Genomic DNA, 14,658 nt, shown 5'->3' on the forward strand with positions numbered 1-14,658 from the left:
TGTCTGAGATGATAGGAATTTACTGTACACTGTTCACCTCGTCAAATTAAAAAAAGAAAATTAACTGAATGTCATAGATACCCCTTGGTTTGTTGCAGCACAGCTGCACAGGCAAGATCTAGCCCACGATAGGAGGGCCCTACCGTCATTTTGCTTGAGTCAAATTGAGAGTCAAGGTAATCATGAAAGAGCCCATAACATTAAAAGGAGCAAACCCCACCCACCCCCACTTGATTAACAAAAACAAAATCGGTTCGTCTCACTCTCCATTCATCGTCATAATTCATAACTAAAAAGCGCCTTAAATAAAATGCAAATTTTGGCCTCATTTATTTGTCTTTTTCTCTGGTCATTTACATCACCCCGCCATATAACGCGCCTTGCAATCGAAGCTGATTAAACCAAAAGCGAAAATGACGAAATCTCACTCTCACTCTCACTCTCACTCTCACTCTCACTCTCTGCTTTCTGAGACTGGCAACTAAAGCAGTGAGTAACTGAAAATGCCGGAGATTGGTTTTCAGGATCAGAGCTCGTCGAGATCGGGTTTTAGAGCTCGCGATGCTAGTCCTGATTCTGTGATTTTCACTCTCGAGTCCAACTTTAGTCTCTTCTCTTCTGCTTCTGCCAGCGTTGATCGATGCTCTTTTGCTTCCGATGCTCATGACCGTGACTCTCTCGCTTCTGAAATTTCTCTGGTAAGCTCGCAACAGAGTTTGAGAAACTTCTAAACATGAACTTGAAACCGTTTTGAGCTTGATTCTAGCAATTTGCGTGCCCTCTCTTCTTGAGTACATCAAAGACCGACTCAACCAACTGACATTTCTTTCTTTATTTTTTATTTTCCCTTTTTTGATGTCTGTTCTTGAGGACCTGAAGTTGTTGTTAGTTTGGTCGATTCCTTGTTCATTTTGTGAATTGAAAATGGTTACGTTTTGAGGACGATTAAGTTTATTTTTATATGATAAATTACCTGACTGCTTCTTTAACGCTAAAATCCAACGATTTTGATGCAGCATTTGGCAGGACATGAAGCTCCATCTTGTGGCGGCGGCGTCGGTGGTAGTGACCTCCACGATACTTCAAGTGGTCCAGATCGAGATGCTGATCCAAACAAACTCATCACTGTATACAGCAATACCAAGCACGCTCTCTCTCACTCTCGTATCTTCAGAAAAGGTGAAAAGGAGAAATGTACGGGTAACATGAGATTTTAGCTTTAAGAATAAACTTTTTTTTCCTTGAATAAAAGCAGAGGAAAAAAAGGCCATCCTAGAAGAGAGTTAAAATTCACTTACCCCTGTCACTATTGTTTTCTATTGTAAGCAGTTCAAAAAGAAGACAACAAAGGTACTATTGAAGTAGAAGACGATAGCCATCTCTTAGATTCGGCGAGAAGCTCCTTCTCTCTTGCTCTTAAAGGTAATAAACTGTATTTTCCAGTCAAAATTGAAGTTTGGACTGTTAGCTAAAATCTCTGCATCGGAAGCCCTGGATTCAATTAATTTCTTATATAGAGTGTCAGGAACGGAGATCCAGATCTGAAGCGATTTCGAAGAAGCCAGACAGGAGAAGACCTGCTTCGCTGGATCTGAACAATGTTATTGCTGCGTCATCGCCGCGATTGGGTGCCATGAAAACGAGCTCGATTTCCCGCAGGTCCGGTATGTTTCCTAGTCCTGGCACTCCAAATTATCGCCAGGCTAGTCTTGGAATGCAGAAGGGTTGGAGCTCGGAGCGAGTGCCATTGCATACTAATGGTAATAGGCGTCAAGTAAATGCTGCATTATTGCCTTTGAATAATGGGAGGACGTTGCCGTCGAAGTGGGAGGATGCTGAGAGATGGATATTAAGTCCTGTTTCTGGAGATGGTGCAGCGAAAACGTCAGTTCAACCTCCTCAGCGGAGGCCAAAGTCGAAGAGTGGACCGCTTGGGCCTCCAGGGATTGCGTATTATTCGTTGTATTCTCCTGCCATGCCAGTATTTGAAGGGGGGAATGCCGGAAATTTTATTGCAGGTTCTCCGTTTTCAGCTGGCGTTACTGCAGCGGATGGATCGTCTATTCCGTCTAATGGTCATGGTATGAACTTTCCTATGCGGACAGAACCTTGCATGGCCCGTTCAGTTAGTGTGCACGGGTGCTCTGAGGGTTTGGCCCAGTCTTCATTGCCGACCCAAGGTAAAAGTTCAACTCCTGCACTCTTGTTCATACCCGTCAACCCAGTTTTCTTGGATTTGATCAGTCTCTCTTTCTTTGTTACTGAGAACACTGAATTGGCCTCTACATATATCATTCCCTTTGCTCCACTAACACGATTGTACATTTCATTGTATTGGAAATAGATATTCTTCTCTTAATATCAACTGTCAATCCTTTCTGATATTGGCCTGTACCTGTTGGATCAAATATACAGATGAGAAGCTTGATGGTATGAAGAATGCAGCAACTGATATAACTTCTGCTGTTTCAAGAAGGGACATCGCAACCCAAATGAGTCCAGAGGGTAGCAACCATTCATCTCCAAGCAGGAGGGCTTCATTCTCTGTTTCCAGTCCATCTGCCCTAACTATTCTGGAACTGCAGGGTATGCATTCCACCAAATCAGAAGTCAGGGATGTGCAGGTGGATGAAAAGGTGACAGTCACGAAGGGGTCTAAGAAACATAGGGCTCGCACCCAGGGTAAGAGATCAGAAATTGTGGATGACTGGAGGAAGAAAAGTGCTGATGCTCGATCTTCAGGTTGGGATGTTTCAGAAGCTGCAAAGAGCATTTCAAAGTAAGTGTTCTGTTGCATTTTTTTCACAATTTCTTTAATTCTTGGGTCAGCTTACGATATTGTAATACAGATGACTGTTGAAACTAGCAGTGCCACTGAAACAACACTTCTAAAGTTGCTGAGATTAGATTCCAATCTTCATATAAACTTCAAATCCCTGAAATCAAAAACCACAAAATATACATGTTTCCTCTTATTGGAATTCATGCTTCTGAAGACTAATATTGGGTAATTACAAATTAGTTTAGTTAGCTCGGAAAATGCAGAATGATGGCCATTATCGCTAATTAGAATGAAAGGAGTAAAAAAAAACTTTCGAATTGTTGGAACTGGTCACTTGTAAAATCTGGACCCATCCTGAAGCTTCTTGCTCCTGGTATGTGCCGTATAAAATACTCACCATAAGTAGCGCATCTTACTTGGCAGATATTTGGCCAATATGGAAAATAGGTCATTATTAACAGTTGCACTAGTTGTTGGGCAATTAAAATCTGGTTAAACAATGCTCAGACTTGTTATGTTTAGTTATTTATCCCAGCAGAAAGTATAAGAAGCCAATAAATTTTCCTTTTTCCTTTGCTGCTGTTGCTACTAGTAGTATCAACTTTCTATTTCCCCTTCTCCCTTTCTTAGAGGTTATAACTTATAACTACCTCCTGGTTTCCTGTCCTTGCTATTTACCAAGTTATTCTAGCCCAGTAATTTTGGCGGTGCAAGAGTTATTATGTTGGTCCAGGTGTCATAAAACTGATGAACTACTGATACAAGAAACTTTGAAAGGCATTGTTTATGTTAGAAGGATGAAACTTCATCAAAGTTTACATAAACATCATTTTTGTTTTTTGCCAGGGCAAAAAGAGAGGAAGCCAAAATCAGTGCGTGGGAGAATCTGCAGAAGGCAAAAGCTGAGGCAGCAATAAGGAAACTTGAGGTTCTTTTCTTCCTCCACACACAGTTTTAAGTAACTCGGCACATTTTCATCTTATAGTCAACCTTGGTGTGGTAGTAAATTAATATGATTCCCGACCATGGTTTCAACTATTTCCTTTTGTCTTTTTGGTGTTGACTCCATCATGCTTTAATGCTAGTGTGGAATTTTGAGAAAGTGATACCCTTAGCTGAGTGTATGTCATTGTTAGTTGCTGGAATTGGATGGGGCCAGCACGTAGGGATATTGGTAGATTTGTAAATCTCACTTTAGATGACAAAAATATGCATGATTAATCATCTTTAACCATATCCAAGGATTGATAAACAAATTAAGCGTTGAATATGGCATCATGATACCAAACTTTTGTATATGGAAAAGTACAGTTCTTTTTTTTTAATTTCAATTTATTGAATTATAGTTTAGTGGATCTCACGCCCTACATCGGCAAAATTACGGAAAATAGAATTGTATATAATAGCTTACACGAAACTACTAATTTGGGTTAACCATTTTGGGTCATGTGGAAAATAGATTCAAAAATTGTTTGGATTAGTTTAGGTTGGACTGTTACAATTGTTATCAAAACAGGGAAAAAATTGTGCGGAGCTAGTGGACTTACAAAGAAAGTGTTACTTATGCGAGACAGGTGGACCCAATACCTGAGGATCCGGTCAATTTTATTTGGCAACTCCATTTTTTGGCACTAAATAAAATAACAAAAGAGAAAATGCAGAGTTTCATGATTGCCAGCTATGCTGTTCTATAACAAAAAGAAGGCCTACAAACTGTCTTGATTTTTTATGGATATCTTACTATCCTTGAGCCAATTGTTGTTTTGGCTCGGTATTTTGTACAAGTGTACTCCTGAGTTTTTTGTGGGATTTACAGACTTAAAATGCTTTTTTCAGATGAAGCTTGAGAAAAAGAGATCATCATCCATGGATAAAATTATGAACAAGCTTAGATCAGCTCAGAAGAAAGCCCAAGAAATGAGAACCTTGGTATTATCCAACCAGGCACACCACGTTCCCAGGACTTCTCACAAGGCTATGTCATTCCGCAGAACCCGTCAAATGGGGTCCTTGAGCGGTTGCTTCACATGCCACGCTTTCTAGTGTCTCAACTTGCCAATATTGTTGTCTTTTAATCAGCTTAACATGCCGGTAACTCCTCAAATTCCATCCTTGTTCAAGAAATTTAACATCTTCTTTTCCTAGATTGTTTACTTCGAAGTGCTTGACATGACATTCCAGTTTCCTGATCTATTGAGATGGCTAATGTTTGCCAAAATGTTGGAAAATCAGCTTTAAAATTACATATAACTGAGCTGTGTTTCCATTATCATTCACCTACATGGATACATGGTGCTACCATTCTTCAAGATCGTTCTCTGAGTCTCTTAGGCATTTGTACATCCCTGGATATATATGGTGCATCTTGGTTTTGTAACATTTGAACTTTGAAGGCAAAAATAATCTTCAGCCAGAAAGTTTGGCTTTGTACAAAATTACATGCAATGTATTAAAGTGTGGATTTTCCCTATAACAGGGAATAAAAATCTAAAATAACTTCTGATTGTGGTAATATGTCATGTATCTCAGTGAAGGTTTTTTAGATTCTTGATCAGGTTGAAGTGGAATTACACCTGCAGCAGAAGGCAGTGTACAGAAGCAGACAACTAATGTACAGACACTATTTTGGTGTCAATGCAGTTTTACAGGCGAGAGAAGCTGAAGTATTTCCATTAAAATTTAAGTGGCAACATGCTTGGTTGCAGCGTTCCTGGCCCAACTTATCCAGAAATTGGGCTGATAAATCTTGTGTGGTGTGTATGTATGTATGTCAGCAATTATATTTCCTCATATACTGCATTTTGCTTGGCTTCCTTCCAAGTTTAAAATAAATTCTGTAAGGAGGTCAATTACACTGAGCATTCTATTGGTTTATTGGTCAATAGAACCTCCAAATCCTGGAATTGCTATTCCATTATTTGTTTGGGCATCTTCCATAATAGGGTACCTGTGCTTGAAATAATAGTAGGATGTGCTAGTAAGAGACGGGGAGATTATGTCATTGAATCTCAAATAAATTTAAGCATCTGTTGAGGAGCAAATCATGGAGTTTCCCGGAAAATAAACCTTGTTATATGGTGAAGACAACTATTCCCCGCAAGAAACTGGGGTTTTAGTTTCTGATACAAGTCTACTTTGGATTTCACAAATCGATAGAATGCATATATGCTCTTAAAAATAATAATCCGATAAAAAAATTTTCAACATTTTACTGCTTAATGCTTTGTTTGTTTGTCAAAGACATTGTCCTGGAACAAGCCTAGAAGAGGCGAGTGCAGCTTGAAGAAACCTCTGTTTGTCACTGCGAGACAACAAAGATCCTAAAACGGAATGTGGGTAACAGACCGAATCACCAAAAACTTAATTCCCTACAAGCTAAATCCCTTTCCAAAGCAATTTCTCAATAGTTGAAAGTGAGACTTCGAGGGAAATGGGTGACGTGCAAATAATCTGTGGATGATTATTCTCAAAAAATCATTCAGCAGCTCCATTGTTATTAATGTTGGTGAAGCTCTAGTTGAGGCAAGGACCCTAATCGGGCAGAATTGTTATAATCTTGAAGGACATGAGCTGATAATCCTGGAATTACCAGTCCTATTATCCTAAAAAGTTTCATAAACCAGCCTTCTCTATAGTTCCGCCCTTTCACGCAAGGGATGATAAAACTCCTAATCAGCTCCCAAACAGCATTCAAGTTTTTGGGTATGACCCAAAATAAATTGAAGTAATTCTTGTTTGGCTCTTCCCACAAGACCTGCATCATGCCAATCAGAACAAGCCCATTCGTTAATCACTTGTTAATAGCTTAATTAACATAATTTTTTTTCTTTAAACAAATTATTTAATCCAAGATTGAGGCAACAATCTCAACCTGTACTTCATATGAAAATATGAAAAACTGCTAGTAACACTTTTTTATACACTTTTTAAATAATTATTCTATTTTATGTAAAATAAAACCTATTCTTCGGACTGTGTAAAGTGTTACATTTTAATTTTCGATATTTTTTTTAACGTGAACAATGTATTTGCTGTATTAATTTACCTTTTCACTAAATGTTTTATCAACTTATATATAATTTAATTAAAAATAAAAATAGATATAAATAGCAAATTATATTCAATCTATAAATTACTGCCAATTTTAATTTATATTGTAATTTCTCATGTAATGAAAATACTTGCTATTTTGTAGTTTAATGGCTATTAAAATAGAGAGAGAACTAACCTTCCCTTGATAGCAGCTATTGTAGTAGAGGCAAGGCCCAAAGTGCTTATACAAGAGAGTTGAATCATCATAGGGCAATCTAGGCACCATATCATTGCTATAAACAAATCTCAAATATCTGACATCATTCTTTTTCAACCCATCTTCCATGAAACTCCCAAAGAGCCTGTCCCCAACTCTTGGCTGCCCAAATGTGTACACACCTTCCATTTTGTCCAGTAACAACTCCTCTTTGTGCATGGCTAAAACACCCACAAACAATATTGCCAAAGCCCCACCCAAGCTGTGCCCTGTTACAATGAACTTTGCCTTCTCATTCTTGCTCAGTAGATCTCTCAGCACTCTTCTGATCTCGTAGTACGCATATAAACGGCCATTGGGTTGTGTAATTTCATTTGGCCAGCCATTGTTCTGTAGGCCTAGGGCATTCATAAAGCCACGGTGGATCTTACCAATGCCTTGAAGCTCGTACCAGGAGATATCAACATCTGTGCACCATGCATTTGCATCAAATGGGTTGGTGCCTCTAAATGCCACCACTATAAGGTTTGGGTCACTGTTCGTGTCTTGAAGTATGAAGGCTTTCGTTGAGGGTAGCCTCTGGTACTCTGTCAACCATTCAGAATATAGATATTCAAACTACAATTTTTCATTTTTCCTAATTTAGCAAAATAAAAAAAAATAACAGTTGATAAAGAGCATACATTTAGAGGAAACATATTACCAACAATTACATTTTTAAGTGATTATTTAACAATTTTCGTATTATTGACCGAAGAGTAATTGTTATATTAAATTATTATTTTCTATTAATTAATAATTATTAATACTTTTCAACCAAATGTTAGACAATCACTTTATCACTAGTATTTCTCATATACACACACAAATATTTTATTTTAAAACTCACTACTATTTTTCTTGTTTAACAAAATAGAAAAGAAGATAAGAAGATTTATGTGGTGACAAATTAATTAAATATAGTTTAAATTATAAATCTCACTACTATAAAGATAACTTCAATGGCATTTAATTAAAATTAATCTATTGATTTATAACATATTTAATAATGGAGGCTTTATGCATTCCGTGAAAGACTTTTATTTTATTGCAAATTTCTTTTCAGTGCCTGTTATATTGCAAAATCAAAAGCTTTTTCTTTCCTTTCAAGTAATCCCTTTTTTTTTTTGGGATAATTAAACAGGCAAGGTCATATGCACTTGCTAAAGTTAAAGATTCAAAATCATATTTGTACTACATAATCAAAATATAAAATTAATTAGATAGATTTACAATTTAGTATTTGGTTATTGCCATTATTGATAAGTCAGTCTCTATATTTTTAAAAATTTATTAAAACGTTCTTATCTTTTCTCTCCGTCAATAAAATAATATTTCCGTCTATTTCTGCCATTAAAAATATAACAAAAAACCAAATTACCCTCTTATTTTCCTCCTCCTTCTTTTTCATTGATTCTTTCTCTTCTTCTTCTTTTTTTGTTCTTCTTTTTCTTCTTTTTCTCCTTCATCATCATCTTCTTCTTCTTTTTTAAAGAGGAGGAGAAGAATGAGAGACTATTTCATTGATAGAAAGAAACGATAAGGACATTTTAATAGATATGTGAAAAGATAATAACATTTTAATAGATTTATGAAAATGTAGGGACTGACTTATTAATAATAGCAATATTAAATGACTAAATAAAACATTTTATTTGAGAGCAAATTGGATTTTAAAAATTTTATTTTTCATCCTTTATCTATTTTTAATAAAAAAGATGACAGAAACACTATTTTGTTGACGGAAAGAAAAGTTAATGACTTTTTAATAAATTTTTAAAAATATAGAGATTGATTTTTTAATAATGACAATATTTAAAAACTAAAATGTAAATCTCTCAATTAATTATTTTTAGTATTCATAAAGAGATATGTTATATATCAATATTTATATAATAGGATCGGATCCGAATATTGCCTGGAATTAGCTAGCAGGCAATTTTAATTAAGCTTTAGCAATTAAAAAAGCTTTACAGTAATCACATGCTGAATTAATTATATATTCCAGTTAATTCACCCTCAATTTTTTTTTTTGAAAAAAAGAAATATATATAGGGCACACATATTAACATTATCTATAATTTAATTTATTTTATTTTAAATAGAATTCTCATGTTATTATGTGTGACTTTGATTTGTAGCTTTTCTTAATAGCATTTGACAATTTAATGATCACATGGAAATTATATTTTCTTTCAATTTAATTAGAAGAAGTAATTAGATTCTTAATTAATTAGTAGCTCTTACCGTTCCAGAAGTTGTAAAATCCTAAGAATTCCATCTGCACAACAATTGAAAAAAAAAAAAAAAACAAACCCATCATTTCTGATATATACATGTAATAAAGCAAAAGATTTGCATATCTTTTATGGAAATAGTTATCTAAATTAATCTAATGTATAGGCAAGCTTTCCAAAAATTATATATAATTGGCAAAAATTGACGGTTTGGTCGGCGGTTTTCGATTCGGGAATTCGACCCCTATAATCTGGGTAGGGCTATTTACATGTGAAGTACAGTTTATGCATACTCACATTCCAGTGATCTGTAACAATGGAGTTGATGAAGGCTTCATTCTCGTATGATAATTTCGCTGCCATTAAAGCCAGAGCTGGTTTATATTTTCTTTCACCAGCTTTTATACTCCTATCTAATTCTACTCTCCGGTCAAGATTTCCCACCACCGAGGTGAACATCGCTGATGATCTATCCGGCCACGTCACTTTTCCTGCATTTAAAATCAAACCTCCATAATCACAATTAGCATTTGATTAACCCTTTTCATACTACCTCTACTGCATGCATTTGCATGGGCATAGGTCATTTAGTGCTCATTAATTTTTCATGAAATCAGTAATACTTTACCTGTCAAAAATTTCAGCATCAGCGTGAACAGCCCACCGTTGCTTGACAAAAGATTCAACCACGTCTCTATTGCATCCCCTATCTGAGCCAAGGGTTTTCTGTTATAGAGAAGAAATTTCTGAGCAACAACGGAGATGAATATAAGCCATCGATGACTAAAATCTCTTCTCCTTTGCTCTTCTGGGCACTCAACAAATCTTCTGCTCTTTATATCAGAGGAAAATAGGAGACAAATCAGATCGAAAACACTTGCTTCCTCTGGATCAAGCAACAACTCATTATGACAGAAAGCTTCATCATCATAGCTACCACCTGCCATGGCTTTCAAGCAATGAAAATGATGGCGTATTGGGTAGCTACTGCTATGTATAAACTAATCTCTTGCAAATCTAGCAAAGTATGCTTTTATTTTTCATGTTTCTTAGGCATATAAAGATGGGCTAACGTAGGTGTCGTGTGTTGGAAAATGTCTGGTTTAGAAACGCGAAAGAAGAAGAACAGGTCCCTTTTACCCTCGTGGGTGGCTTTTGCCAATAATTCCAATCAGAGTTTGGCGTAGATAAGTCAAGAATCGATCTAGTTTTCCCCGTGGAAAATCATGGTGTGTGTTGCTTATGTGCAAAATGGGATAGAAATATTTTTTTTTTTAACAAAGATGCATTTATTAAAAATTTGACTTTATTACAAAAATAAAATTAACAAGAAGATATAGTTTGTATTAATACAATATATGATATATTTCAGCAGTTTCCACCCTGTTAATTTGCAAGATCAAGGCTTGACGTACAAAGAATTTGACTTATGTAATATATTTTTAGCTGTAAATATTATTATTTATTAATGTGATTAGTCATAAGTTGTGGGATTCCTTTCCCTGATGCATCTTTATTTCTAAATTAATAAAAAATTAAATTAAATGTATAATAATCTATTATTTTCTCTTCGATCCTTGCAGTTTTTATTACTTGGGCAAATTAGGAAAAGTCATGTAGGACGCTCGATCATTTTGAATGTTGAACAGATCATTTTTCTTTAAGGAAATCGTTTCATTTTTCAATTCTAAAAGTACAGTAGTTTCAGATTAATCCATTTGTATATAAGGAGCTAGGGGAGAATTAAAATATCATTCATGGGTATATTTATTATTTACAAGTCATGAATAATCTCCATATTCTGATCAACTCATGAAAAATAATCTCTATATTTGGTCCAACTCATTTATAAGAGCTCAACTTATTGTAAATATCAAAAAATTTTTCAAAGAAGAAAATTTTTTTCTCTTCTTTCTTATGTTAAGTCTGAAATAAAAAGACACACAAATTAAATCTAGGCCTGAATCGGCTCTTTTAATCTGATTTGCAGCTGGGCCAATACAATTAGGCCGTTGGGCTAGAAGTGATTGCAAAACTTCTTCATCCTTTCTATGGCCCATACACATTAATTTCATATTTATACTCAACCTATGATAATTCTCATTGGTTGGAATATTGACAATTACAGATTCATTTTTTAATTCAAGAACACAGTAAGATTATAATATCTTAATAAATTAAATTGAATATCAAAATAACATTATTGTTGGAGACGGTCATGATTTATGAGGTATGTAAACAGCAAATGAATGAAGATGGTTTGTGATAAATATTTTCCTCTTCCTGGTCCATGATAGATCTGGTTTTCTTCTGGGTCCCTTCTTGCTGGGCTCCCTGGTGGATCTCTCCATGTTCTTCTTGGTGAAGGGACCTGTAAAATAAGAAAGAATGGTCAGGGGCCTACCGGGTGTGCCCCGGCAGAGGCCCTCCGACGCTCAAGTCAGATTTTATGGCTCAGAGTGGTATATTTAGGCAAGGGTTACAGAAAGAATAAAAATGGTGTCCAGGAAGGAACAGGAAGAAGAAGAGAGCCCCCCCTGCGTGGCCTTTACCGTGATATATATATCTGTCTCTCTGCCACAATGCTAGCTGTCTTCTGCCGCCTAGCTCCGTATGTACGGATGTGTCAGGCGCCTGCTCCATGCGTAACGGCCATTAATTCTCCTCTGATACGTATGATTCTCCTCTGATACGCATGCGGAAGGACCTACCAGCGGGACATCTTGGTCATTTTCCCCTTTCCGGGCTGGGTTGAATGGTAGGGCTGAAGTTGAGCCTGGTGAGGGCCTGATTACTGGGCCGAGAGGTTTGGGCCGGTTTGATTGAGGAGTCTAGGCGGAGTCCGGCCCTGTGACTGAGCGGGCTGGACCTGGCTCTCGAGGGGAATATTGAAGCCTTCGGATCATGGACTGTTTTCATGGGCCTGCCCTTTATACCGGGGTGAAGAAATCCAGCGATCATCAATTGCCCCTTTATCTCCTCAGCAGTTATTCCATGACTGGTGAGGGGATAAATCTTTAAACTCTATTCATGATCGTGCGGTCTGAGAACTGGTCTTGTCGAAAGTATCCCTTTCTTGCCTTTTTATTATTTTTGCCTGAGCGTTGGACTCTTGTGTATGTTTTTTGCCCCTGAGTATTTATGGGCTGTCTTCTTTCGAGCGTTTTGCGGGCTCTTTGTTGCTTGGACCTTTCTCTAGGTCAGCTGAGTTGGTTTAGTGTGAGCGGTCAATTCTCGAGGTCGTTGCCTCTCATGATTGCCCCTGATTCTCTGTTTGGCTTTGTATTTTGGTATGCAGTTTGCTTAGGAATCGCCTTGCCTTAATTCGGTTTGTCTTATCGGGTTTACCAGTACTGCACTCGTTTTCTTGAGATCGGCATGATGCTTTGGTACTTTTGGCTGTTGTGTGAGATTAAAGTCTCTCTACCTGATGACTTGAGCTCCTTTGGGAGGTCGGAGTTTAGCTTTTTCATTTATGGTCCCGTGCCCCAATCTTTTATGTGAGATCAGAACTATGTTCTTTATGAGTTGTTTTTGCTTGTAGCACCGGATGATCTTGGGGATTCCGGCTATTTTTGCTCCGGGAGATCTTTGAGATCTTCGCCGGTCTTCTACCTCAGTGAGGTCTTCTGCCTCATTGAGGTCTTCTGCCTCAGTGAGGTTTTCTGCCTCAGTGAGGTCTTCTGCCTCAGTGAGGTCTTCTGCCTCATTTAGGTCTTCTGCCTCATTTAGGTCTTCTGCCTCGGTGAGGTCTTCTGCCACAGTGAGGTCTTCTGCCTCATTGAGGTCTTCTGCCTCTTTGAGGTCTTCTGCCTCTTTTGAGGTCTTCTGCCTCATTGAGGTCTTCTGCCTCGGTGAGGTCTTCTACCTCAGTGAGGTCTTCTACCTCAGTGAGGTCTTCTGCCTCTTTAAGGTCTTCTGCCTATTTGAGGTCTTCTGCCTCATTGAGGTCTTCTTTTGCTAGGACCTCAGTGAGGTCTTCTTTTGCTAGGACCTCAGCGAGGTCTTCCTTTGCTAGGACCTCAGTGAGGTCTTCTTTTGTCAAGACCTCATTGAGGTCTTCTCTTGTCAAGACCTTATTGAGGTCTTCCTTTGCTAGGACCTCAGTGAGGTCTTCTTTTGTCAAGACCTCATTGAGGTCTTCTCTTGTCAAGACCTTATTGAGGTCTTCCTTTGTTAGGACCTCAGTGAGGTCTTCTTTTGTCAAGACCTTATTGAGGTCTTCCTTTGCTAGGACCTCAGTGAGGTCTTCTTTTGTCAAGACCTTATTGAGGTCTTCCTTTGCTAGGACCTCAGTGAGGTCTTCTTTTGTCAAGACCTTATTGAGGTCTTCTCTTGCCAGGAGATCTTGGGGACCCTGGTCTTCATGCTCCGGGAGGTCTTTTAAGATCCTCACCGGCCGTTTTTATTTTGTTTTCCCGGGAGTTCTAGGGGATCCCGGTCTTCTTTGTTTTCCCGGGAGTTCTAGGGGATCCCGGTCTTCATGCTCTGGGAGGTCTTTTAAGATCCTCACCGGCCGTTCCGGGGTGACCTCGGGGCCCCGCCGACAGTTTTTTGTTTTGTTTTCCCGGGAGTTCTAGGGGATCCCGGTCTTCATGCTCCGGGAGGCATCTTTAAGATCCTCACCGGCCGTTCCGGGGTGACCTCGGGGCCCGCCGGCAGTTTTTTGTTTTGTTTTCCCGGGAGTTCTAGGGGATCCCGGTCTTCATGCTCCGGGAGGCATCTTTAAGATCCTCGCCGGCCGTTCCGGGGTGACCTCGGGGCCCCGCCGGCAGTTTTTTTGTGCCTTCTTGAGGTTTTTGCACAAGATTCAGGCTCATTGGCCTTACTGTCGCTTCGTCATCTCAGCTGGTTTTGTGCCTAACTGAGGTCTTGTTCATTTTTCTGAATTTTTCTGCAAAATAAGAGCTTGCACAGAGCGTATATAACGAGAATGCTTGTTGTTAATTCAATAATATCCGTCAATAAATAATATGTCACACATGTCACTCGGTTTCATCTTTCAGATGCATGCAAGTATTAACTCATGCAATTTCAGGGATGCAATGAACAATATTTTTGCATGTGTAAATTTCTCCAGGATTTTACTTTACAAAAGCAATATGTTTAAATACATAATCCCTTTCATTAGAATATTCATGCTATTTTAACTAGCAGCGAAAACTTTTCCATTGAGCTAGTTAATTTTATTTATTTTCTCCATGACATATTAATTATTTTTCATTTATTTTATTTTATTTTTAACTGAACATTATTAATTTTAAAAACCGAAATAATAATTCTTCTTTCCTTAATAATAGAAAACTCAAGCATTGATATGAGGGCATTCAGGACAATACTGACGCAAGGCT

The 14,658-nt window shown here is 37.7% G+C and overlaps 2 protein-coding genes across 6 annotated transcripts; one reads left to right on the forward strand and one right to left on the reverse strand.

The window, feature by feature from the left end:
* Positions 1-346: 346 nt before the first annotated feature.
* Positions 347-5,694, forward strand: LOC110606917. 5 transcript variants are annotated; one of them, XM_021745923.2, is made up of 8 exons: positions 347-698; positions 1,017-1,200; positions 1,330-1,422; positions 1,518-2,180; positions 2,416-2,779; positions 3,629-3,710; positions 4,619-4,873; positions 5,312-5,694. In XM_021745923.2, exons 1-7 carry the CDS (start codon positions 504-506, stop codon positions 4,823-4,825), a joined length of 1,788 nt encoding a protein of 595 aa, XP_021601615.1. In that variant the 5' UTR covers positions 347-503; the 3' UTR covers positions 4,826-4,873; positions 5,312-5,694. The 5 variants fall into 5 exon arrangements, with proteins under 5 accessions (XP_021601615.1, XP_021601616.1, XP_021601614.1 ...); XM_021745924.2 differs by having other exon boundaries at positions 5,338-5,694; XM_021745922.2 differs by having other exon boundaries at positions 348-698; positions 5,326-5,694.
* A 144-nt stretch (positions 5,695-5,838) lies between these two features.
* On the reverse strand, positions 5,839-10,420 carry LOC110606918 (triacylglycerol lipase OBL1). Its single transcript, XM_021745928.2, has 5 exons — positions 9,936-10,420; positions 9,605-9,798; positions 9,318-9,351; positions 7,011-7,618; positions 5,839-6,536 (listed from the first exon to the last, which is right to left on the reverse strand). The coding sequence occupies exons 1-5, from the start codon at positions 10,252-10,254 to the stop codon at positions 6,279-6,281; spliced, it is 1,413 nt and encodes a 470-aa protein (XP_021601620.1). The 5' UTR covers positions 10,255-10,420; the 3' UTR covers positions 5,839-6,278.
* Between the last annotated feature and the right edge of the window lie 4,238 nt (positions 10,421-14,658).

This window comes from Manihot esculenta, chromosome 18, assembly GCF_001659605.2.
Source record: "Manihot esculenta cultivar AM560-2 chromosome 18, M.esculenta_v8, whole genome shotgun sequence".
In the NCBI taxonomy this organism is placed as follows: domain Eukaryota; kingdom Viridiplantae; phylum Streptophyta; class Magnoliopsida; order Malpighiales; family Euphorbiaceae; genus Manihot; species Manihot esculenta.

What these genes read in the sequence shown, in the direction of transcription:
- LOC110606917 (XM_021745923.2), top strand. Translation starts at nt 504, where the DNA reads ATGCCGGAGATTGGTTTTCAGGATCAGAGCTCGTCGAGATCGGGTTTT. An exon ending in TGAAAAGGAGAAATGTACGG is followed by an intron (nt 1,201 to 1,329) that starts GTAACATGAGAT and finishes TATTGTAAGCAG; the next exon opens with TTCAAAAAGAAGACAACAAA. An exon ending in GTCTTCATTGCCGACCCAAG is followed by an intron (nt 2,181 to 2,415) that starts GTAAAAGTTCAA and finishes TCAAATATACAG; the next exon opens with ATGAGAAGCTTGATGGTATG.
- LOC110606918 (XM_021745928.2), bottom strand. Translation starts at nt 10,254, where the DNA reads ATGGCAGGTGGTAGCTATGATGATGAAGCTTTCTGTCATAATGAGTTG. An exon ending in GATGCTGAAATTTTTGACAG is followed by an intron (nt 9,799 to 9,935) that starts GTAAAGTATTAC and finishes TTTTAAATGCAG; the next exon opens with GAAAAGTGACGTGGCCGGAT. An exon ending in ATTTTACAACTTCTGGAACG is followed by an intron (nt 7,619 to 9,317) that starts GTAAGAGCTACT and finishes AATGGTTGACAG; the next exon opens with AGTACCAGAGGCTACCCTCA.